The following is a 24,188-nucleotide window of genomic DNA, read 5'->3' on the forward strand; positions in this document are numbered from 1 at the left end:
TTGTCAGCAGCGAGCAGCAGACACACACAACATTTCATTAGACATTTTATAGTCACATTTTGTGGTCCTGGGAAACTGTGCTAGTTTTGCACTAAGAAAATTTGTCTTGCTGTACTTTAAAACTCCCCTGTGTACCGTGTGGGAGGGGAGCTGCTGTCTGACGGCATTGTAGCGCCACCTAGTGACAGTGGCCTCTTGTTTATGGAAACAAAACGTTAACTGAGGTAGTTTACGTAGTTTAGCTGAGGTAGATGTCAAAGAAAACCAAATGAGACCTGGTGAATGTCTGTTTGTTCTTCTTCTTTTTTTTTTTTAATTCCTGCTTCTGTATGTCTGTGAGCGTCATTGGGCCATCTTTTCAGAGTGACTCCAACAATAAGCACAGTGAAAAATTAACATTGCATCTGTTGCTTGTGTTTCTACGGATTGGTTGTCCATGTATCTGTCCGGTTCAACTTGTCTGGTTTCATCCTCTTTTACACATTCCTCATTTGAAAATGATTTCGTGGTTGCAAGGCTTGTACAGTAAACTCAGCCCACCTTTTTTTACTCTTACCTCAATTGACCTTACTGTACCCAGTGAAAACCCCGAGCGCTCCCTGTGTTCCGTGTTATTTACGGTGTTGTTTTGAATCAAGACGTCTTTCCTCGGAGATGTAACAGGGGGGCATTATTTGCCCGACATGGTTTACAGCATGCTTCGGAGGTCGCCGACTGGCCACTCGCATTCCAGCTGCTCCCACGGAAACCAGTGGTGGGGGGGGGGGGGATGGAGGGCTGGCCGGCTGTTCGCTCCAGTGCATTGTTTGCTGGAGGTTGTGAAACATTTTGACCGACAAGCCGAGAGGCATATCAATACTGTTCACCAAGAAAGCAGATGTTTCTAAGAGTCAAAGTATTGATTCGACAGAGTGGAGCTGGTGGGGTCCAGGGGGGGGGTTAGGAGTGATGAAGGGGGGAGGGTGTTTGTACTTCAAATAAACAGCTGTAGTGTGAGTTTTTCAACATTCAAACTGATGCTTTAGTAATTTGTCCAGCGGTTGTAAAAAGAAAAATGGGAAAACCTAATTCAAACCAGACGTTAGTGGGTCAAAACGGATTTTGCTGAAATTGTTGGGTCCGATTATTGTGAGGAACGGTGCAAATTCATTCTGCACACACACACACACACACACACACACACACACACACACACACACACACACACACACACACACACACACACACACACACACACACACACACACACACACACACACACACACACACACACACACACACACACACACTCCACAAAAGAGGTCTCATTGGCTGCCAGATAAGCTAAAGTAATAACAGTGCCATCTCAGCTAATTTTAGCCGTGTATTGAATTTGCCGCCACTGGTATTCATGGCAACATTTCTGGCTGAGCTTAGCTGTATTTTTGGTCTGTCTGCATTGCCTGTCTCACGCTTTTCAAGCAATAACTCATTCCTCATGGCCTTATTCTCCTCCCTGTCTCTCTCTCTTGAATTCTTGTTCATTCAATTTTTCATCTTTTCATTCTCCACCTCTCCCTCCTCTCCTCTTTTTTTTTTTTTTTTTTTTTAATACACTGCTCTCAAAGCTATCTCCTCCAATTTACAGTCCTGGGCCACATCTAAAGCCTGACATATCCAATCTGGGAAACAGAAACCTGATGATGTCTGCATTCTTCTATTAACACTGTTGAAGAAATTCCACAAAAGTAAATATCCTCGACTTGCTATAATGACTGTATTTTCAAACCATTCCATTCTGCAGTTCGTGCAGCAAGTAAAAGAGACAAACTCTTACATAATGAAGTGTAATGAACACTGAGAATAGAAATGTGTTTATGTGCCAGATATTTTCACCACCAGCCATGCCTGTGCCGTCTCCTCTGACTCTCGCTTACAACGTTATATTATTATTAGTGTGAAGTAAAGGTCTAATTTTACACTGGAGACATGGCACTCTTATCTATTTAGGTACACTGTGCTGCTCTCCACCGGAAAAAAAACAAAACAAAAAAAAAAAACGGCTCGATGTAATGGAAGAGTTCAAAGTTCTGAAGCCACGTGGGACTCTTTAGTGCCTCTCGTGGCTCCCTGCAACTTTCTTGGTTCTGTAGTTTGTAAACTAAAATATGTGCCACATCTCATGATAATGCACCTCTTAGTGAACTTACTTTTACTCATAATGGACATTTCTTCAGTTTGCTCTAACTCCCAATGATGCTGGTTTTCTTGTACGTTAGATAAGTGGAGAGAAACAGGAAATAAGTTATTGTTCAAAACTTCAAAGCCATCAAAAGGACTGAAAATGGCAAATTCCCAAGAAATACCTAACATTGCTAAAGTAAAAACTGTAAAAAGGTGAACCAATCAACAAAGCCTCCAACATAAAACAACTGTTTTGGTCAAGTTGAAGATATTTGTGTTGTTGCTCCTGAAGCCGTGACTTAGATAAGTGGAGCAGTTGTTCATGTTTTACAGTAAAGATGCTCCACTTCAGTACTTTAGAAAAGAAAAAGTTGAATTTCTATCAGATACTGTTCTTTTTCTCATTACTGACACTTGTTTATTCAGGATGTTTTAGTTTAACAGGACATCACCACACCCCACACGGAAACAAAAGCAAACTGTGCTATTCTGCCTCTGACTTACAGGCCTTTTGCCAGCAGCTGGAACATGAACATTTCGCAAATGAAGTGAAGTCCAATCTTCCACGTGAGACATTTTATTTAGAAAATTACAGGATTTATAATGTAGTTTCTGTCTGGCCCAAGATTCTCAAGCCTAACCGGACACGACTCCTGTTAAAAACATGACCTGTGTTTTCCTCAGAGCGACGCATCGAGGCTGCTTCTGGTGGAAACGTGCTCGTAGTGTGAAGCGGCCTCGGATCACATCCAGTGCAGCCGATCGTCCATGGCTGAGTTTAAAATGGGCATTGCTGAGAGAGAAAAGAAAAAAACAGAAACAATCACTCCTTCAATCGCTAATATACGATTCAGCACAAGCCTTAATGTGCCTAATGTGCAAGTTGCGAGTGAGAGCCCCCGTCAGACAGATCATATAAAGCACTTTGAGAACGGCGAAGAGATAAAATCAGGCTTTATAAGCAAAGTCCATAACCTCTTTTCCATCCCGAGTCGTGGGGTCTAACCTGCCTTATTAAGATTGACCGTATCGATTTTTGAATGGCTATAGTCCAACAACAAGGAAGCATTTGGCTACCCTGAGGTGCAAGCATCAGTGTGTTGGCACAGGAACAAATGGACTGGAGCTCATTTCCATGAAGCATTACGTATGCATGTTGACAGCTACTTCAAAGTGAGTACAGATCGGCTGCTCAATTTGTGCTTGGAGTGTACACAAACCTTGTGGTTGTGCCCACATTTAATAAAAAAAAAAAAGTTTTTTTGTCGTGCATATTGAGCTGATTTTTGAAACATAAATGAGGCAGGTAGAAGCCTTGCATTAAGGAGAGAAACTGCTTTATTGAAGTCATGTGCGATCATTATGGTGAGACATTTAAAGAATACTTTGAGTTTGATATTAATTCAGAGACTAGGTTCTTCAAATGGTGAAATAAGTTTTTTGATGACGACTTGTGCTACACTTGTGCTTTGACTCCGAACAATACAGAGCACACATCACACGCTACTGTGATCGTATTTATGTATCTTGCTAATCTGTGTGTAGGTGTTGCGTAATCTCAGACTGTGTTTGTTGTCCGTGTGCGTCCCACAAACCACCCTGGTAGATCGCTGATAAAATAAATATAATTAAAGAGTTCAATGTGCGATATGGTACCTTTCTTCTGAATGATGACTTGTCGATAAGACAGAAAACTCTTCAATGGTGAGACTTTTTTTTTTTCTTCATATTGAAACGATCCACTTTGTGAACCAAACAGAGGAGTGATCCTCATTTCTAAAAACAGCAGGGAAAAGGAGTTGATATAAGAAAAGACGTTAATGGCATGAGTATTTATACAAAATACTTTTCTTCTTTAGAAGAGGCTGTGGAGATTGAAAGGTTTACAATATTGTGCTGACTTAGGGAGGAACTTCATGTTGTTTTCCACTGCAGCTTCAGCCTCACTCCAACATGCAGCGCAATCCCCCAGTGTTCTTGGTACAGTATTTGGAAAAAAAACGGAGTCATTTTTTCCATGAATGTTGCTCTGGGACTCTCAATTTAGCCACACAACAGTTATGTGGCATTTTGAACAGTGAAAGAGAGAATCGGTGCAGATGAGTTTTGCAGAACACAGTTTGCTGACTAAACAACGCTTGAAGACTCCACAATTAATTACAGGACCGGTAGGTGGAAAAAAAAAAGGATTAAAAGTAACTATTGTCTCTCTGTGCCAATGGTCCCACGTTGTTCTTTCTGCTTAAGTTTCCTATGATGGTTTGTCTACACAAAGCTTGGTGTGTCATGTGAACCTGACATTTACAGTGGTAACGTCTCTTTCAAAAGTCAGCCTGACACTTTTACATGTGTGGAATCTGCAAGCAATTACTCAAGTGAGCTTTCCACGCACAAAAAGCAGCGCTTTCTATCAGGATTACAGAGATTGGCCGGCATTAAAAACACTTCAGAAGGACACTTGTGTCATTTTTGCCATTTAGTAACAGGAATCTCAATCGCAAGCATACAGGAATGAAATCAAACTGGAAAAAACAGTTGCAGCCAGTCTGAATGATTCGCTGCCTGATGTTTTAACGGAGTAACAGTCTTGCCGGCTGGCATATGCTCTATTTCGGGTGCGGTGAAAGCCCCCCCCGCTCTCACACTCCTGTTGTCCCCGAGCTGCGACTCTTCTGCTTGCCCTCTGGCTTAATGCCTCTTGTACTGTGCAAGAAGAGCTCTTCACACTTCCCCAGTGAAACTAGAGCTTTGCCTCCAGCCCTCGCGTCTTGCCATGTCCTCTGGGCTATTTTTAGTCCGGCAGCGGCTACTTGTGCTGAAACCGCACCGCAGCCCGCTGGACTGGAGCTGGAGCCATGTGTTTCCATGTGTGGTGGCGTTAGTGTAGGTGTTTGCGCAGAGATGTGCGAGTTTTAAAACTGTATTTGAAAAGATTTTGTACACTTGAAAAAGACCACAACCTTGATTTAATAACACTAGATTATATCCTGCTAAAAAAGCTAAATGTAATTATGGGGCTCCGGTGCCGTCGACGAGCTGCGGCTTTCCGGTTTGTAATTTGTCATCTTTCTAATGGCGCCATCCACTAAAACGTCTAAATAACCATGGCGTGTTTATGACTAATTGTGGTCTGCAATGTTATTGTTGTTGGGGAAATGTAATAAAGAACTGTTTTATAAACTCTTTCTTCCTAATTATAATAATTCAGAGCAATTATGCCTTGAACAGGAGCTCGCCAACATTATAAATATAAAGATCTTGTAAATCAGCTCTAACTACACAAAAGTCATGAAATATGGGATTTTAGTTGGGCATAAACAGCCGCCGGTGCACTGTAGACTAATTACCTTCTTTTAATCTGGTTTGTATCCCTTCTTTTTTTGTCCTCAAAGGGCAGTTGATTGTGCTGCTGTGAAACAGGAGATGCACACAGGTTGAAACCGTCCCCTAACAGATTGTAATGATGCTTCCAAATGTGTGACTGAGAACTCTGAACCCTCTGGTCAAAAGCTCGCCGTTCTAACGTCCGCTGGTTTCCAAAATGGTTTATACTTGTTAATAAGGGGAAATCTCTTAAGATGTTGCAATTTGAGTCGCATGTTCCACTGTACGTCCAGCTGTGCTTGGTCACCCGTGTCATTGTGTTAGTGCACAACTGGAGGGAATTAGGTCTCCTCTCTGCCTCCAGCTGGTGCTCAGGAAATCCCCCCCACCTGTGTCAATGAATGTACAGTAGCCATCAGGGTCTTAAGATTACAGACAGATCTAATATTTGTCATATTTTCACTCTGAATTCTGAACTCCTTCTTGATTGACTTCGGCATCATGCTCCAATGCGTTTCCTCAAATTTCCTTTTCCCCGATTTTCTTTTTGTGCTGCCTCCTATCCCGGGATGCTTTTTGCTTGATCTAATTCCCTCTCTCCTGCTCTCTCCCCTCACCACAGTGAAGTACATCAAGGAAATGTCTGCCTTCTTTAAAAGCTCCGGGTCTCCCGGAGCGGCCCTCCCGTGGGATTCCCCTCCATCCACACCTCAGAGGGGGACCGATCACTCTGCTGCTGCCGAGGCGAAGGAGCCCCGCAGCATCCCGCTGAAACTGTGCCAGGTGTCACGAAAACAGTGCCCCCCAGACACAGAAAACAGGTACTACATGGTAAAAACGTTTCTGCTTTAACTAACTTGTTGTTGTTTTTTAACACATTTCTGAAGGAATATGGCTGAGAAAGAATTGTTTAATAAGTACATTTTGTTAATTTGGTTTTTATATAATTGTTTGCATTGGAACTTTCCACTTAACCCTCATGATTTATCCATGTCTTGTTTCTCTCTCTCTCTCTCTCTCTCTCTCTCTCTCTCTGCTCCCCTCCCTCCTCCTTTGATCTCATCCGTCAGGTATTTCGAAGTGATTTCATCCAACAGAAAGAACTCAGTGTTCCTGCGGGCCAAAGACCCGGCCATGGCCCAGTCCTGGTACAATGCCATCCAGGCTGGTGCTGCCCACCTTCTACCGCGAGTCAAGGAGGAGATGAAAAACATGCAGCCCGGCATGGATGTCAAACATCTGGGCTGGATCACAGAGCAGGTAACGCAGGACCGCTAATGACAAACTGGACAACAATCGCTTTGTATATTTTTTTTACTTGTTATCTGATTGAACCTGATTTTGGAGGTTTTTGCTGGCACCCTTGATTTGTTCTTTTAAGTGTTAAATGCTTCTTTTTTCCCGGTTTTGCTGAGACATATTTTCCCCCCTTTTGAATAATAACTCGTACCCCAGTTTAAAACACACACATACAACAAGCACATAAGCGTTCACAAGGCCGTGGGATGCGTGTCAATTACTCAATTCCACATTCTTCATCAGAGCCAGCTCATACCCGCTGACACTCGCTGTCAAATTTTTCATGTGTGATGGAATTTTGCCATGGCAATTATGTGATATAAAATATGTAGCATCTGCTGTGCTTTCAATTAACACGGACTGCTCAGTGTTCACAGACGGCCCAAATCAATAACATGTGTAGTTTGAAGATATCATAATATCAGCATATAAAATCATTTTAGATGTGCAACAACTATTATATAAACATCTCTTTTTACAGGCTGTCATTCTGACTAATATTCTGTTAATAGGCCACAGGATTTATCACTTTCTCTAAATAGTACCATGTTTGTTCATGGTTTATTTATATCTTGAGCACAACTCTGTTGTTGTTGCTCCAAATATTTGTAGTTTGTCAATTAAAATCACATCTGCATGCACAAACTACATGAATTAAAACGTTATTAAGCAGTTACTTCGTTCAAAATGACGGAAAAGTCAGTCAGGGAAAACTTGAAACTGCTTTTCATGCAGGTTGAGTCTCATTCATAAAAGCTCCTGTGACCTTGATGGATTGAACGATGTTATACATATATTAGCTGCTGTGAGCCACTTCACTCTACAGTGTGCACATTTAGGTTTGACTGCACAATGTCGACGGCTACTTCTTCCACTGTGTAATGATATACCGCCTTTGATTTCAGGAAATAGATAAGTAAAACAGAAGGGACAGAGAAAAAGGTTGTTATGGAAGTAAAAAAAAAAAAGAGATTTTGGACGTGGTGAAGCATTCTACTGTTTTTGAGCGTCACTAACATCACTGTGTTTGTCATTTTCTGCTCTTGGTTGTTGGCAGCACTTGTCGTAGTTTTCATACCGTGTCGTGTAGTGAGACTGTGTTTGTACGACCATGATCACACAAAACCGCCACACTCCATGATGTAGCACCAAAAACTTGGAGCCACAACTAAAGACTAAAATTTCTTTTAGTCTTTTTTGTGACTTTAAACATCTGTTTTCTCTTTTTTTAAAACGTATCTTATTCAAAATCAGAACGAGGAAATGATCGTAACAAACTCTGAATTATCTTCTGTTACATGTGCATGAAGAATTCATCTTGTCATTGTGAAAAAAAACACAGATTTGTTTTGTGGTTTTTTTTTAAAGTCAAAAACTATATATAGACAAATAGGTCATCCGTATTATTTCAAACTGAAACTTGGCTGGTGTATGAATGTTTTCCTGAGTGTGGATACAGATATCTGTCGTGTCCGGTGTAGGTGTCCCACGGCCCAGAAAAACCAGTCCTGGCTGTGTTGACTGACAAGGACCTGCTCCTGTTCCCCTCCCTGCCTGAAAGCAAAGACGGCCTCAGCAGCCCCACCAAAAGTCACCCGCTCATCACCACCAGGTCGACGCACGGCCACACCGTTTCACTTCGTGCTTGTTTTTCTCCTCCTTTTTTTTCCACATGAACGCTCACTCCTACAGGAACACATTGTTTGGGCCTTTCATAAACTGAAAAGTACTCTCCGCACCCTCTGCAGCCGAGGCCAAGGCGGAGAGCACACGCTCACTGTTTCCATAAGTGGACATGTTGCCACATAGCATCACATTCATTTGGAAAACATTAGTGGAACCAGAACCAATGAGTCATGTGTTTTTTTTTTTTCCCCTCCTTCCCTCCCTTCTCTCTTTTCTCTTCACCGCATCTCACGTTTCCCCCCGCTGGAACCGTTTCTCTGTGACGTCATCCCTTTCTCTTATTGAATGATCTCCTTTAAAATCCTAATAATGATGTTTTTGTGGCGTTGCTGCTCCTCACAGATTGGTCCACTCCGGGCCGGGGAAGAGTTCCCCTCTGCTGGACTCTGAGCTGTCGTTTGGCCTGCGCTCAGGCACCAAGCAAGGCGTGGAGACTCATGTCTTCAGGGTGGATTCTGCCAAGGAGCTGTCCACCTGGACTCATCTGCTGGTGGAGGGCTGCCACAATGCAGCGGAGCTCATCAAGGAGGTCACCACGGGTACAGAGCTGCAGCCACTCTTTGACACCGGGGGTCTCTCTCTTAGCGATCCCCCCCCCCCCCCACCTTACAAGTAGCAGAATCAGATATTTCTATTTTGGGTCCCAGTGGATCGTGATGCAGGTTGACAAAGCATGCCAGCTTCGCACTATGATACTAAAGAATGATTAGTGTTGAGGTGCCGGTGATGCTAATGCAAGATGCATTTTCAGTCTCTTTTGAAACTTCAGAGGAAGGGCCCGTTGGTTTCTAATTTGAATCAAATGCTTTTTTTTTTTACTTTTAAGTTGAAATAAATATAAAAAATGAAGTAGGCATCGAGCAAACATTTTATGTAAATGGTCTTTTTGTTTTACTGTACTTTTATGGTATTTTAGGGCAGAATCACTGGACTAAATAGCAGAATTTAGACAAATTCAAATAATTTTTGTTTTCTCTCCACCAAAAGTCAGTATGTCACAATGTCAGTTTGTAGTTTCTGGGATATGGTAGTGTGTATTTTAGACATTTTTCATGCGTGCTAACCACATAAATCTGTGCATTTGTTGGATAAACAACAATCCTTACAAATGTGGCACCTTTTAAAGTTGAAATGAACAGGCTTTCCAGTATGGTCAATTGATTTGACTCGCTGCTTTAGCCGCCAAAGTGCTTTATGCTGCTCAATCCATTCATTACCCGCAATTTGCGTGTTCAATGTCTTGCTCAAATACATTTCAGTATGATGGGATATCGAACCCGAAGGACTTTCTGCTCTATAATAGTCTACAAACTATAATAATTGAGTTTTATTTCAGATTAGACCAATGTTTGCTTTTAAAGTTTCCTGGTCGTCATACAGTTGCAGGATTAATGTTCTCCATCTTGTTCATATTTTCTACTGGTAATCAAAACTGCTACTTTGCTATTTTGTACATAAATATCTGTCAGATCTCTTTCACCCAAACCATTTGTGCTCGGGGAACAGGGAGCTGATACAGACTAATGTTTTGATCCACGGCAGGAGCCCGTTTGAGAAAGACGGATTAGTTTGATTTATTGTTCTTTTGCAAACAGTTTTTCTTTGAGGAACGTCCTCAATCTCTGCAGATTCCATCTGGTTGCATTCTGATGAAGTAGGTGATTGAAATAAACACCTTTTTTGTTGTAAATGTTTTTTGGAAGAGCTGGAGAGAAGACGAGGCATTTTTTGCCTGAAATGTAACTATGATTGTCTCGGCTCATATCTGAAAAAGTAAATACCCAAACAGCTTTTTGTTATAACCAACAATACACACACGCACACACACACACATCTCATCCACCAATACTGCACATTACAATACAGTTCAGTGTAATGATGGGATTATGTTGCCCTCTGCTGGGAGTTTGAGGTAGTGCAAAAATATATATATATAAAATCAGGTGCCGACAAAAAATATTTTGAGTTGATATTTTTGTCTTTATTTATTTTTCAATCCATTTCAGTGTCATTCACAGGATACAGCCTTGACCCGTGATATCTTCACTATTGTGATGCACAGTGAAACAGCTTTACAAAGGTTCTAATGTTTCATCTTCGCTGAAATCAACAGGAAGATGGTATATAATCGTTTGTTAAGGTTGAAGTTTGTAATGTCGGTGACGGCTTCTGCATGTTAGTGGAGAGGCTTCAATTACATTACATTGTAGAAGTGTACTGAATGAAGTGACCAGTGAGTGTGTATTCAACTGAAGCACAACAACATTGGAAAATGAGAAATGGAGATGATTCCAGTTTGGCACTGATAAATCACAGCATTACTCTCACTTGTTCCAGCTTCTCCGCAAAACACCTTTTTTTTTTTCTTTTTCTTTTCGTTTTCAGCCTGCAGCTGGAACGGGAAAGAGTGTACCCTGGGAGTTCACATCGACGAGGGTTTCACACTATTCACAGAAGAAATGGGTGTGAGGAAAAGCGTCCTCCTCCAGCAGCCGTTTGAGCGACTCCGAATGTCTTCGGACGACGGCGTGCGGATGATGTTCCTCGACTTCGGAGGCCCCGAGGCTGAGATCGTAAGTTGTGAATTAAAAGTCAGTTGTATTATTTATGTCGAAATAACAACAAGCCTGAAGAGTCTTTTCACACAATGGTGGTGTTTTCTGAGGCTTGTTCCATATTTAGATTTGTCTCACTTGTCCTGACAAAGTTGGACTCCACTGAAATGGAATAAAAATCAACAACTTCATATCAATATTAAGTTAATGTTAAAAAAATCACCAGCAGTTTGGTTCAGAAATGCAGATTCAACAAGTGATTTTCAGGCAGCGCACACACCCGGAGAACTCTTGTGCATGCAGATGATGAACATGCAAACTCCAAAAGAAGACCTCTGTTATGATAAGGAAGTGAACCACGAAACCACTGTGTGGACTGACTATTAACCAGTTCGTCTTTTAGAATGTATTCATACAGTAAAATTGATCAATATGTACTATAAACATGTTCATTTTTGTTCCCACTCTGACATTCTCTTTTCCCCTCTTTTCTCTTCTCAGCACCTGGACCTCCACTGTTGTCCTAAAACCATAGTCTTCATCATCCACTCTTTCCTGTCTGCAAAAGTCAAGCGGCTGGGCCTCCTGGCATGATGCCAACCAGCCACCCTGAATGTCACAGTAGGAATATTGAATAAAGCATACGACCCCGGAAGATTTGGAAACTCGTAACGGCGATGCCCAGGAAACGACGCTGTTTTCCCGCCTCCCTCGGCTAGTTCTCACAAATTTCAGACACCTCCTGTTTTTGTTTTTTTGTTGTTTTTCTTCAAGCAAGAGGGACGGAGAAACTACAACAATGATGGACATCATTTGTTGAAGTGGTAGTCGTGAGAAGCCTCGTACGTCTACGTAACAACAGGTCACGACACTTTATGATGGCAAACTGTTTGAGTAGGAGAGTCTGTATCTAAACATCTGCAAGCTTGAAGTCCCAAACGTGTATTATTGTTTTGGACCCTTGTGTAGTTTATTTTTATTCCATGAGTACCGACATGCCTTTTTCACAAGGGTCCCTTCATCCTCCAGTCTCCATTGTGTTAGCTCACCAAAATCCTGACTGATGTGAAACACTTTGTTGATTTCTTTTCTTTCTTTCTTTTTTTTTTAAATTAAAGCAGCTTCTAATGAGTGATAGGATCACACACAAGGTCACAACATGCGTATAGTCTGGACTAAACAGTCAGATGCTGTTCATGTGGAAGTAACTGAGTATTTTTATTATATAAATTCACAGACTTGAAAAGAGTTCTCTGCAGCTGAAGGACTTTTTTTTTTTCCCCCCTTCACTGTTGCCAATTTAACCATGCAAAAAAAATAATAATGCATTAACATTTGTTTTGGATTAACAGGAATTCACAAAGAAATGCTAACAAATATTCACCTTCCTTGAATTCTAGTGGCTGTTATTTCAGCTTTTTTTGTAACAGTCCTCACTTATCAGTCTTCATACTTCTGCAGCGGCAGCAACAGTTTGTCATCGTTCATTGATTAAAAACCACAGTTCTTTTTTATGTTTCTGTTTTCACATCAAATATAAAGCAACACCATGCAGCTATTTACACCTTGAAATATCAAATCCATCTGGATTTGTAAAGAGGAAAATGACTATCTATTGTACAAACATCCTGGACCTTGGCTCGTGCACGAGTTCATACGTGTTGGTTTAAACAAAATGTGTGGACGACCACTAATGAGTATAAGGAGAAGCGAGCTTCGTACTTTTAGAAAAGAAGAGAAGTTGAAGCAGAAATCTGAGCTCTTGTTTGTATTACTGTGATTTTAAAGACACGTGTTTCAAACTCGTTTTACTTCAGTAGCGACATACAATCCAGGCCCGAGCAGCAAAAACATTAAAAAAAAAAAAAAAAAAAAGTGAACATTGTGATCCATGATGAGGCCGACGGTTTTATGTTGCGCTGGCGATTTCTAGTCGAAGTCAGCATTTTTTTAATGAATAATTTTGGCTTTCATAATTCCTTTTCACTGCTACATTACTACAGACACTACCGGGCATCACGACGTGGCCGGTTTTTGGCCATCGTTATATTCGACACCACTGGCTTAAACTGACCCTGTCTGTCAGATATCGAAGGTAACAACACCGTCCACCGTGCGGAGCAACTTCCATACAAGGCTCTGATTGAACCTCTGAGACAGTTTGGTCGGCCTATCAAAACATAATCACTTCTTCTTTTTCATGCCTGCTGCGTGACCGAGCAAGAAGCCACACGCTCGCAAACCGCTCCGAGTTATTTTAGTCTTTGCGAGGTCAAACGGGACTGACGCTGGTCTTTCAACCGCGACTATGAAGCAATATCGGTTTACTTGTTGTGTTCTTGGGGCGCATCTGCATGGGGCAAAGGGATACAGAAGCCGAATCCTAGAGAGGTAGCCCTTTCCCTCAAGGGTTTATTTATCTACTTTTCAACCATAAGCTGAATCCGTGCAGCTGCTATGGAGACGCATTGAGATGATGTGGTGCTCGGTAAAGACTTTAAGAGGCTAATCGGTGCTGATATGTCAGGTAATTTACCATAGTTTGCTTAATCATGTACATTTATGTAGTTGACAAGCTGCTCTTAACATCTTCCGACCTGCGACAGAAGCAATTGTTTGTTTTCAAACTCAGATTTTGTGTGATTGCCACTCGCAGCCACAATAATTTTGCTGCTCAGCAAATGATGCTTTATGTTGCTCGAATTAAACCTTAACTGTACAAGTGTGTACAAAAAGGATCCAAGACAATTTTTTGTTTTTGTTCTTTTGGGGTTTTTTTTACACAATTTGTCCAACATTTAACACAATTTGTTAGTTCGAAGGTGTTTACATCACAAAATGTTTGATCATATATTTCTTTATTGTTTGTATCGATGAAACATTTCAGATTTGGGGCCTTTTTTTTTTCTCCTCTCTCCGACACTAAACAGACTTGTATTAATATATATTTCAAAACTAAAAAAAAAAAAAAAGTTTGCTTCCAACAATAAAATGTATTGTATATTCTTATTTAAACAAAGGTGTGCCTTGCAGGGTTGTTTGTATATAAACATGTAATAAACTTTGTTAACTTTTATTCTTTATTTGGCATGGGCTTGATTATTTTCTCTCTCGTCTTATCACGTTTAGTATTTGCTATAAAATATGCTGTCTGTTTTGTGAACACGTTTCTGTCCTCCTTTTGATGTTAATCTGGAAATTGCAAGTCATGTTTAATGCTGCTGTAGTTTCACACTTGGTTGTCCACAAAGGTTTTTGCTTTTTCCTTATTGGTGATAGCCATTTTTTGATCTTGCAGCACATTGTTATGGTTTTATAGCCCTAAAATGTTCTAATACACACACAAAAACAAAAGAAATATAACATTTGCCCACCAAATTTTAAACTGAGTTATCATGGTCAAAATGATTTATAACACTAGTCCGTGTTCGAATTCTTTGGCAGCCAGATGAGTTTAGCTATACTTTCATCTGTGGTGAAAAGAAAACAGTCTTCCCAAGCTAAATTGATCTATTGAATGCTTCATGAGCTAAAAAAAAAAAAAAGAAAAGAGCTGAAAATGTCTTTGTTTACATATTTATTATTTATAGCCACAATTCCAGATGGGTGGGCCACACCATGGTGCAGTGGTTAATGTTCTCACAGGATAAACCTGAACAGAGGATGGAAGGATGGAATCCAGATAAGTTGGTTTGATACATTTTATTCAAGGGAATATAATCTGATCTCTATTATTACAAAAAACTAAACACAGTGAAGGATTCACTTCGAAATACATACAATAGAATATTGGTATAGAATACAGAGGTGAAATCAAATAGTAAAATCTGGTTGAAATCCAGATTTCCTTCAAACCTAAGCATATTTCATATTGTAATTATAGAGGCATGATATAACGCGTTTAGGTGTAATTCAAACTTATACTAACTAATACAACTGATACACATATCCAAACATTCAATATTTTGTCTAGATTTTATTTTTTTATATTTTTCCCATTAAAGTTGAAAAGCTTTGTGTTGGATTAAAATTAATTCTATAGTCACACTTTATTTATTGCTCCTTTGTCCAATGTTTTTCTTAAAAAAATAAAAATAAAAAATCAGGTCTGAACGCGTAATCTTGTCGCCAATCAGGTGTCGCCATTCCTCTCAGCCAATCACCTTTCATCCTGAGAGTGGATTAAAGGTGATTGTGGCGCTGTTACACCTGTTGTGTGTTCAGTGGTCGAAACGAAGTGAAGCGCAATTAAAAACTCAGGAAGTTATCGGACAGTCTCGTGGCTTGTTTCGCCACGTTTAGAGAGTCGAACAACATTTTTACTCCCAAAAAGGAAGTAATTGAAGGTAAGGATTGATTTTAGTGAATCAGAATCCTTCTTGGGGTTTATATGGAGCTTCAAGTAAAAGAAAAAAATAGTATTGGAGGATTTTTTAAGAAATGATATTCAAGATACGATCTCGAGATATTTCAGTTGTTTCGATGTATTCTTTTTCTATATTTGAGATACATTCATGAAGCACAATCCAAGCTATTTTCCCGTCAAGTTTCATGTTTATCTCCATATGAAGAGATCTGATTGTTGCCAGATGTGAAAGAGAAACAAAAAACATCTCACTGCCAGAATTCAAAATATACCTATACCAAACCAGGATCATTTATAATAATTACTGAATAATAGTGTCATCACTTTCTTTACATAAAGTTCCAAAAATAGTCCTTCAACAATTACATACAATATATTATTGAAAATGTACCCGAGTGAGATTTGGCTGTTGAAGATGGATATTCAAAGAGTATAATTTTTTTTTTCTTCATATTTATTTGTCAAACAGAACTGTATTATAGTGCTGGTATTGTTTGACTGGGCTTTGGTGAGATGCTCAGGGTGAGAGCTCATACCAATGGACCACGTCCGGATCTTTATAGATAGATTTCATCAATGTAAATCACAAAATAGGCCTGCAAAAATCCCAATCTGTCCCACAACAATCCAGTAAAGTAGGAAAACCACAGACTTTAACACCCTACAAAAGGACCACACATTCACAGATAAATGCAGCAAGAAACGCTTGACTAACTGGGAAGTGGTAATAAAAAATAACGTCTTAGAAACGTCTTGTTACATGAATACTTAAGTGGGAATTTACCAACTAGCAACTTTCCAGCTCTGCTACAGTGTTAACTGTGTACATGACGTTTCACTGATGTTGTGAATGAAATATTCTTGTGATGGATTTATTCAGGATCAGAGGGAACAAACTGAAGAACAGCTTTATTGGAAGCATCCCTGTTGTGATGAACTGGAGCACTCCAACCTGGTTTTCCAATTAAATCACTGAATTCTGGGCTGTGAGATAACTGGTAAGCATCTGTATTTGTGTTAATCAAAGAATAGATATGTGAGTTGCTTTATACTTATAGATTGTTTTCCTACTTTATGAGACTAACTTATGTGTGCGTTTTTCTTTTGTTTTTTGAGGACATGTGTTCATACAAATATCCCCCAAATCTGTCAAAATCATCTCTGTGTATTTATTCCCTTTGGTTGGAATCTGACTCCATATCGGATGATGTAAAACTGTTATTTTGCATCATCATTCTTGAATCATCTCACCCTGTTTTCATTCCCACATTGTGTCAAAGTTTTTAATATCAGGCTTGTAAATTATGTTAAACTCATTTTACAAGAAATTTGTTTTGGAGTTTATTAGTTCAATTTACTCAATCCAGACATGTGAAAATGTACACACAATACAGATACATACAAAAAGGAAATTAATTTAGTTATACTAAATGTATCTATCTATCTATCTATCTATCTATCTATCTATCTATCTATCTATCTATCTATCTTTTTTATCAAATGTACACAAAGCTATCAAGACAGACATACTCACTATGAATACATATATAACTTGCATATCGAGTTTAACATGTCTGATCATTCATGATACATTTCCCATATATGCATATTTTTTACACTCTACAGCTGACAAAGTGACTTTTTAAACTTATAATACAATATTAGTAATATTCAATACAATTATCAATGCATTTATAATGAAAACATATAATATGTGAATTTTGAGTTAATGACACAAAATAAAAGACAGGTATTTTCAATAAATACGTTGCTCAGCCCTGTTGTACTGCATTGTTTCCCTGTAGTAGGTCAAATTGAACCGAATAGAATTAAATGGTCAACTTTTTGAAAAGGCTTCTATGCATCAAAAGTGGCTTAAACGGGTTTCGTCCTGCAGTTTTGGAAAATGAAAAAGGTCAAGTTGGCCTTCGACATGAGTTGAGGGTTAATGTTGCATCCTCAGTCTTATCCACAGCATCTGCTTCTCTAAACAGCTTCTTCAACCCAAATCCTTTAAGTCCGTCTTAACGCACTTCATATTCAGCTTGGCGGTGTTTAACGGAGTGTTCCAGGGAGCGGCTTCACACTGCCGATCCAGCCCTCATGCTGTCTTTATTTAACAGCCCCAGCCGGTGGTCTGACAGTTTTATTAAGACCGGACATATCTGCAGAAAGGGGAGAGCGGAGATGATGATGATGATGAGATGCTTAAGTCAGCAGGATGTGTGTGTGTGTGTGTGTGTGTGTGTGTGTGTGATGGAGACAGTTAGGTCTGCAGCTGGCCATTGTACAAGGCGCGAGCATACAGTCTGTTCTCTTATGCTTTTACGGCGATGATGCAGTGTTATCAGTGAAGCGCAGATGCTGCGTGTTACTATATAAAGTGTGTGTTTGTGTGTGTGTGTGTGTGTGTGTCCCCTTTTTAGACACACGTGTGGATTTGCAAGCGAGTGCATGAACATTGAATATGAGCAGAGGAGCGGTGTAGCAACAACAAACCGCGAGGTGTGTAGAGCGTTCACATCTGATCATATCGTCTCTCACCCCCTCTTGTTGAGGTGTTTCCATGGCAACGTCAAGGAGCTTTGAGTTTGGCTGTGTCCGTCCGTCTCTCCCACTGAACTGTGGTTTTGCTGCTGAAATTGCCAATCAGCCCCTCGGATCCTGCAGGAGAGGAGGAGGAGATTGTGTGAATATATTTTGATTAGCAAAAAATGGAAGGGCACTTTGGGGTGTCGAGGAAAGAGGGGAGGGGGGTATATAGTCAGAAAATGGGATGTTAGGAAAGAAGAGGCGAAGAGAAAATGTTACACTGGATACAATACACTCTGCCGTCCTTTCTGTGATGTTGAAGCCCGGGGAGCAAACACTATTACACAATAAGAGTCTGTCTCTAAAGGAAATGAGTAAAACTCTTCACCAGTCAAGCATTCAGCTCTTTGTATGGATTTTTTTTTTTTTTTTTTTTTTACAAAAGCACATTCCTCACATGGAGAAGTACTCGACATAAAACAGAACCAAGCTCCTTAAAACACGGATCCATAATATAAAGGGCCTTTGAAAGGTTTCACCAATTTCCCAATAAGCAACAAAATCCCAAAGTTCCCAAAGTACAGTTATGGAGAATGTCTTTTTATATTCAACCTGTGTTTTTAAATCTTATATAGATATATATATGATATTTCAGTTATCTTTTTATAATCTATTTCAGTTTGGTGAAATAATTGTGGATCAGCTGCAATGATGATGTCATTCAATGAGCCAAAGCTGATAACAGCTAAAATTAAAACGTCAAATGATTTAGGATACACAATATCAGGTAAACACGACAAATGCATCAATGTTGCATGATGTGAGTATTGTGATAACTAAACCAGCCGATGTCAATGTCTTTGTGCTTTGAGAATGTTTTCTTCCAAATAACCGTGCACTTTCTCTTGCCCTTCATTTAAACAAGACATGTAATAACAGTTTGAGCACGCTGAAAAAGCTGACAATTGTGTTGAATTTTTCGAGTTTTAGATGACAAAGCATCCCAGCGTCAATTTTAATTTAAGCTTCTCACATACAGCAATAGATTTTCTTTGGCTGATTTAAAAATATGAAACAATACTACTCATGAAACAAGTGATAACAGACAAACTGGGAACATGCTTTAAAACCTTTGTTGGATGAAACAATGTTAGACCGTGGGACTGGATTGTGAATGATGTTTGTCAAAAGCATTTTATAAGCTCTTACAGATATCCACAAGAAATTCATTTTAGATCATTTATTATAATAAAGAGCTTTTTATAGTTTAAAAACAATCTTGGGTGCTCTTTAAATGGGTTCCTGTCCTCTAATTTGCTTGTACGAGGAGAGGCAAAAACAAATTTGTCAGCATAAATGAGATGGAATGCTAAAATGTTTCATCTGTTTTTAAAAGCTTTACAGTTTTCACTAGTTTTCTATTTACTGTCTGTATGATGCACTGACCAGATGGTACTTTAGATTTTATTGTATGATGATAAAGACCATAAAATTTAGATTTTGAGACAAAACTGTCTCTCTTTCCAGGGAAACTGTCTATATTCATTCCACCCTGTATTGCAATTTCTCGCTCGCCAGTCTCTAATAAACCAGTTTTAAAAAGATGAACATCCATGCTGTTCATCATCGTCAATTAAATGTTTCATAGCTGAACCTTTTTTCCACTTCCTGTTAGACTCCTGGGCTAATGTCCTAAATACTTCATGGTCGCAGTAAAATTAAGAGCTATGTGAGCTTCTACATTTTTTAAAACAATTTTCAATCCATTATATCAATAGAAATGGAATACATTTTTTTGTCACTTTTGAAACTGTTGTCATTTTTAGCAATATTGTGCAGCTATTATGAAACTGAAAGCCATGGGAGTGGGTCTGTGATTGGGCTCAGGTCCAGTTTGTCCATTTGGCTTCATGTTTTACACTTTAATGTTCAATCAGAGTTTCCCTCAATCCCCGCTCCAACTTCACCTTAACATTGACTGATCTGGCTGATGTACAAACCACTTCTGAAACGATTTTTTTTTTTTTGTATTTTATTGTTCAGCTGAGACTTCTTTAGAATCATTATTTTCAGCAATGTTGTTTTGAGGACCCTGACTGTTTAATCAGGTTCTCATTGAGTTATTTACATTAGTTACCCGCTTCCTCCAGGCCAGGTCTACAGCAGCTTGTAGCCCACAAAAAGAACTTGAATGACCACACAATCATCTCTGCTGTGAAGTGACTGTGCTTCAACTCAGAAAATATGAATGCATTTTGAAAGTTATTATTTAGAAGAATATGAACACATAAACCTAATCATCATCTGCCTAATGGGGTCATATAATACAGGTTTTCAACACTTTCACTTGGGTCCTGTTGGTCCAAAAACATTGTATTCAAAGTTTATTGCCCCAAATTCAACTTTTCTTTGATTTTCATCCATTTGAATATTGGATCATAGGAGCTGCATTCAGAATCTGCTGTGTCTGTGTGAGCTGGGCTGTCTTGGCATCCATATGCCCATCTTGGGGAAAAGGAGGAAGTTCTTTCTCTCTCTCTGCACCATGTGTCAGGGCAGGTCAGCTTTAACCATCTTGGCAGTGTTGAAAATGGATGAATACTGTATAATAGTGTTGAACACAGCAAATCCTCTTTATAACATCATTTTTACATTCCGTTGTTTAGATATTTACATATGTTTACATACTTTAATTCCTTAATTTGATAATTTCTGCACCTTTTTACCTTGAGCTGTTGTAAGTTTGTGTTTCCCCCTTGGGAGGAATAAAGCTCTCTACTCTACTCTACTCTCAAATGTTATCAAAACTGTAAAACGGTGTGAGAGTTTTGGCATTACAGGAGGTTTTGTTTTTTAAAAAAAATCTTAGAATCTGTGTGATTTGTGTGTGTTTGTTTGTGTGTGTGGTTTTGTGATATTTAGAAATCATACATGTGTTGCAGCAACAATACATGTTGTTGCTGAAGCGCAGGCTCCATTTGCATGACATCCACCGCAGGCAGGTGGCAGTAGAGTCGTGCAGGCTCAGACATGAAGTCAGCTGTGACGGCTTCTAGTACACTCTGAGAGGCAGTAGGGGTCTCTGTCTCTCCATGCTAATGAAGAGCCACAAAGAAGGAGCTGGAGTTCAGATAGGGGGGTGTGTGTGTTCATATTGGGGGGGTAGACAGGACATCCCACAATATTCAATACACCCCCCCCCCCCCCCCCCCCCCCCCATCCCCTTAAACACAAAAGAACTAGTGAGAGGAAGGAGGACAAGAGATTAATACTAAAGCTCAAGCAGAGCAATTCATATTGCAATTGGAAGAACATGTTATCTATTTTCTCACAGTCATTCATTGTGTGTGTTTTTTTTTTTTTTCTTCCTGAGAGGCATGCGACTCAAAGCAGGATTCAACAGGAATCAAATGGGACTTTCAAAGAACCGAACAATGGCGGCGACAGTTAGTGCAGCCAGAAGGTTTGTAACCTTGCACAGAATCCAGAGGAAGCAACTGTGCAATCACTCGCACATCAACTCCCCAATAACCATGTCAAATATGTACAGAGGGATGGGGGTGAGGCTGACGCTGAATCCTGTGTCATTGGAAAGTCATTCATCCGAGCTTAATCAATCTAGGTTGTTTGATTCAATTCAAACTGCCTCCCAGGCAGAAGGAGAGAGGCAAAGAAGAGCAGAAAATGAGAGTCGAGCTGAGCTGACTCTTTCTAACTTTGACAAAGAGTCTCACCCATCTCTTGTCTCCTTCATTTCTTCCATCCATTCTCTCCATCCTCTCATCCTCCTCCTAGAGGCAGGAATTACAGGTACTCATTTCATGCTAAGGCGTAGCTTGAATTCCCCTTTTTTTCCCCACCAGTCACCAGTATTTTCTTTTTTTTTTATATTGTTATTACTACTGTATGTCTTAAAGACCAGGTTAGGGTTATTAAATATGCCAAAGCGAATTGTATTTTCGCTCAAGTAAGCTCCTTGGAAATATTCCATCAGGGCACCCTTTTATTCTTTCCAAATGTAGTTATGAATTTTAAAGTAGACTTGTATTACTGGAGGAGAGAGGTGTGTGATCAGAATACTGAGTAAAAAGCCAGATTGGACTTCCTTGTTCTTGAAGCATTGAAAGGGAGACTGTAGCTGTCAACAGGAGAGCGAGAAGAAATAAAGACCAAGTGAGGGAATGAAAGACGGAGCGCATAAGGGTTTAATTGTGGTTAGTGACAATTAAGCTTTCTCTTTCGTTGGAGACAGTGGGAAATAACCACATTGCTTTTAGAAAGGTGTTAAAAGAAAACATGTGGGGAATGAGTGTCTCATATATAACAGCTGATAAGAAAATTAGGGAGGGAAAAAAGTCTGAGTGTTAAATCACTTTTTTTCCCCACAGCAACATCACCATATAGACATTCAGATCCAACACTGCCTCCACCCTCCACTCTGCCTTCGTTTTTTTTTTTTTTTTTTTTTGCTATTCATGAACATATGCTCCTGTGTGAAGTCCCCTGTCAATAAATATGCACAGTCTTAATTGTTCCCATCGTAATTAGACTACAGTTCTGTTCTTTTTGGCTCAGGTGTATGTTAAAGCTCTTTCTTTTGTCTCGGGCTTGGCACCTCTGATGATTTCCATGACAATCATTTGAGTGAGCGAGGAAGTGAGAAGAGGGGGGGAGAGAGAGAGAGAGAGAGAGAGAGAGAGAGAGAGAGGTGAGAAACAGTTGCTGGAATAAAGCCCCATCTCAATCTGAATAGCTTATTAATAGAGCTGGTCCCAGGCAAACAGATGGCAGCTGCCAAAAACAAACAGAAATCACAGAAATGAAAACCCTAATTCAATTAGGTGGGAAGCGTTCCTCACTGCAGCAGTTATTGAGCAGTTTCCATTAATTTGATAATCCATTTTTCAAAAGAAATGTATTCAAAAGTGCCTTCTCCAGAATGTTCTCCCGTGTTTATTATCTGAGGCTGACGAGCAGAGAAAGGAGAGGCCGCGAGCTGCATGCATGTGGGTGTGAGAAGAAAACAGGATTTAAGTCATTACTGCCTCATGGTTAACAAATGCAATTAAAGTTACTAATGACTGATTAAATTGCAGTGTCTCTAATATGAATTTATCGTGCATGTTGACACAGCCGTCCAGATTAGTGAGTTAGGGCCTGTGCCTTTGACATATTTGTATCTCACCTGTTTATTAAAGGAAAAAAAAATACATATATTGCCACAGTCATGTAACCATTGCAGAGACAGAGACAAAGAAAATCCATCTGTTTTTTTGATTTTGGGAGGTTATGAAAAAAACGGTTATCTGTTTTGTAAAAATGTCTTCATGTCTACATTATGTCCTTGTCCTCGGGATTGTTTTAAGATGAGTCACATTGAAGTGTTTTGAAGAAGGCGAGAAACTACAGGATAATGCAGAAAACCTGCTTTTTTTTCCTCAGAAATGCCACTCACTAGATGACAGGAGTGTCATTCAGGAGCTATGTTCTCAACAAATACTGTACTGTTGCAACACGTATGTTTATTACCACCTTGCACAAGTTCATCTGCTGAGCTGCTGTCGTTGTCTATCCTCCAAAGTGGGCGCACTATTAGCTTTAGTATTAGCTGAAGCTGCTGTCTTAATGGTTACTATTTGACCGGACTTATGTTTTGAAGAGGAGAGTATCAGTTATCCTTAATTAACTCGGTACCAGTATACACGACAATATTTTCAGTAAAAACGCATCATTTTTGCCTCAGAAACATTTTGCATTTAAATGGAAGCATTTTGAAAGCCATGTCCGGAAATAGCAGGAACGCTGAGATCTGTAGGTTTCATGTTGGTGAGTGATGTAGTTTGTTTTTGGAATGAAACCACATTGACAAGATCAGAAAAAAAATATGTGTCAAGCAGGATTATTACGGGTGATTCCCAGGAGTCATGACACCCTGAAGGCCGCCATTGTTGTTCTTGTCCATGTATTCACGCATGTGCAGAAGAACAGTTTACTACTACTCTGGTGCAATAGCAGCGTTTCAGAAAAGTTTATCTCTGTTCACATCAAGATGGGTTTTCAAAAGGTTGCACCACTGTCAGAGCCCCGATACATACGTTTAATATTTGAAAACGTGTAGGCGGGAATCTAATGTCAGTCCACAACATCAGCGACAGTGTTGTAGTGTTGTAGAAAAATCTACAACATCCAAATTATTGGGCATTTTTTACAAGCCATCTATTTAAAGTAGTGTACTATACTAAAAAAAAAAGAGTTGGTGTGTT

General features: G+C 39.7%; 1 protein-coding gene across 1 annotated transcript in view; it reads left to right on the forward strand.

Annotated features, from left to right (window-relative positions):
• Positions 1 to 14,110, forward strand: part of snta1 (syntrophin, alpha 1) — a 35,858-nt gene extending 21,748 nt beyond the window's left edge. The window contains exons 3-8 of the mRNA XM_080494604.1: positions 6,110 to 6,308; positions 6,558 to 6,747; positions 8,268 to 8,398; positions 8,815 to 9,011; positions 10,858 to 11,045; positions 11,529 to 14,110. Of these exons, the coding sequence (XP_080350730.1) occupies positions 6,110 to 6,308; positions 6,558 to 6,747; positions 8,268 to 8,398; positions 8,815 to 9,011; positions 10,858 to 11,045; positions 11,529 to 11,621 (998 nt within the window). The 3' untranslated portion in view covers positions 11,622 to 14,110. The remainder of the gene's footprint in view (positions 1 to 6,109; positions 6,309 to 6,557; positions 6,748 to 8,267; positions 8,399 to 8,814; positions 9,012 to 10,857; positions 11,046 to 11,528) is intronic.
• The last annotated feature ends 10,078 nt before the right edge of the window (positions 14,111 to 24,188 follow it).

The sequence above is a fragment of the Blennius ocellaris genome (genome assembly GCF_963422515.1).
Source record: "Blennius ocellaris genome assembly, chromosome: 4".
Taxonomy (NCBI): domain Eukaryota; kingdom Metazoa; phylum Chordata; class Actinopteri; order Blenniiformes; family Blenniidae; genus Blennius; species Blennius ocellaris.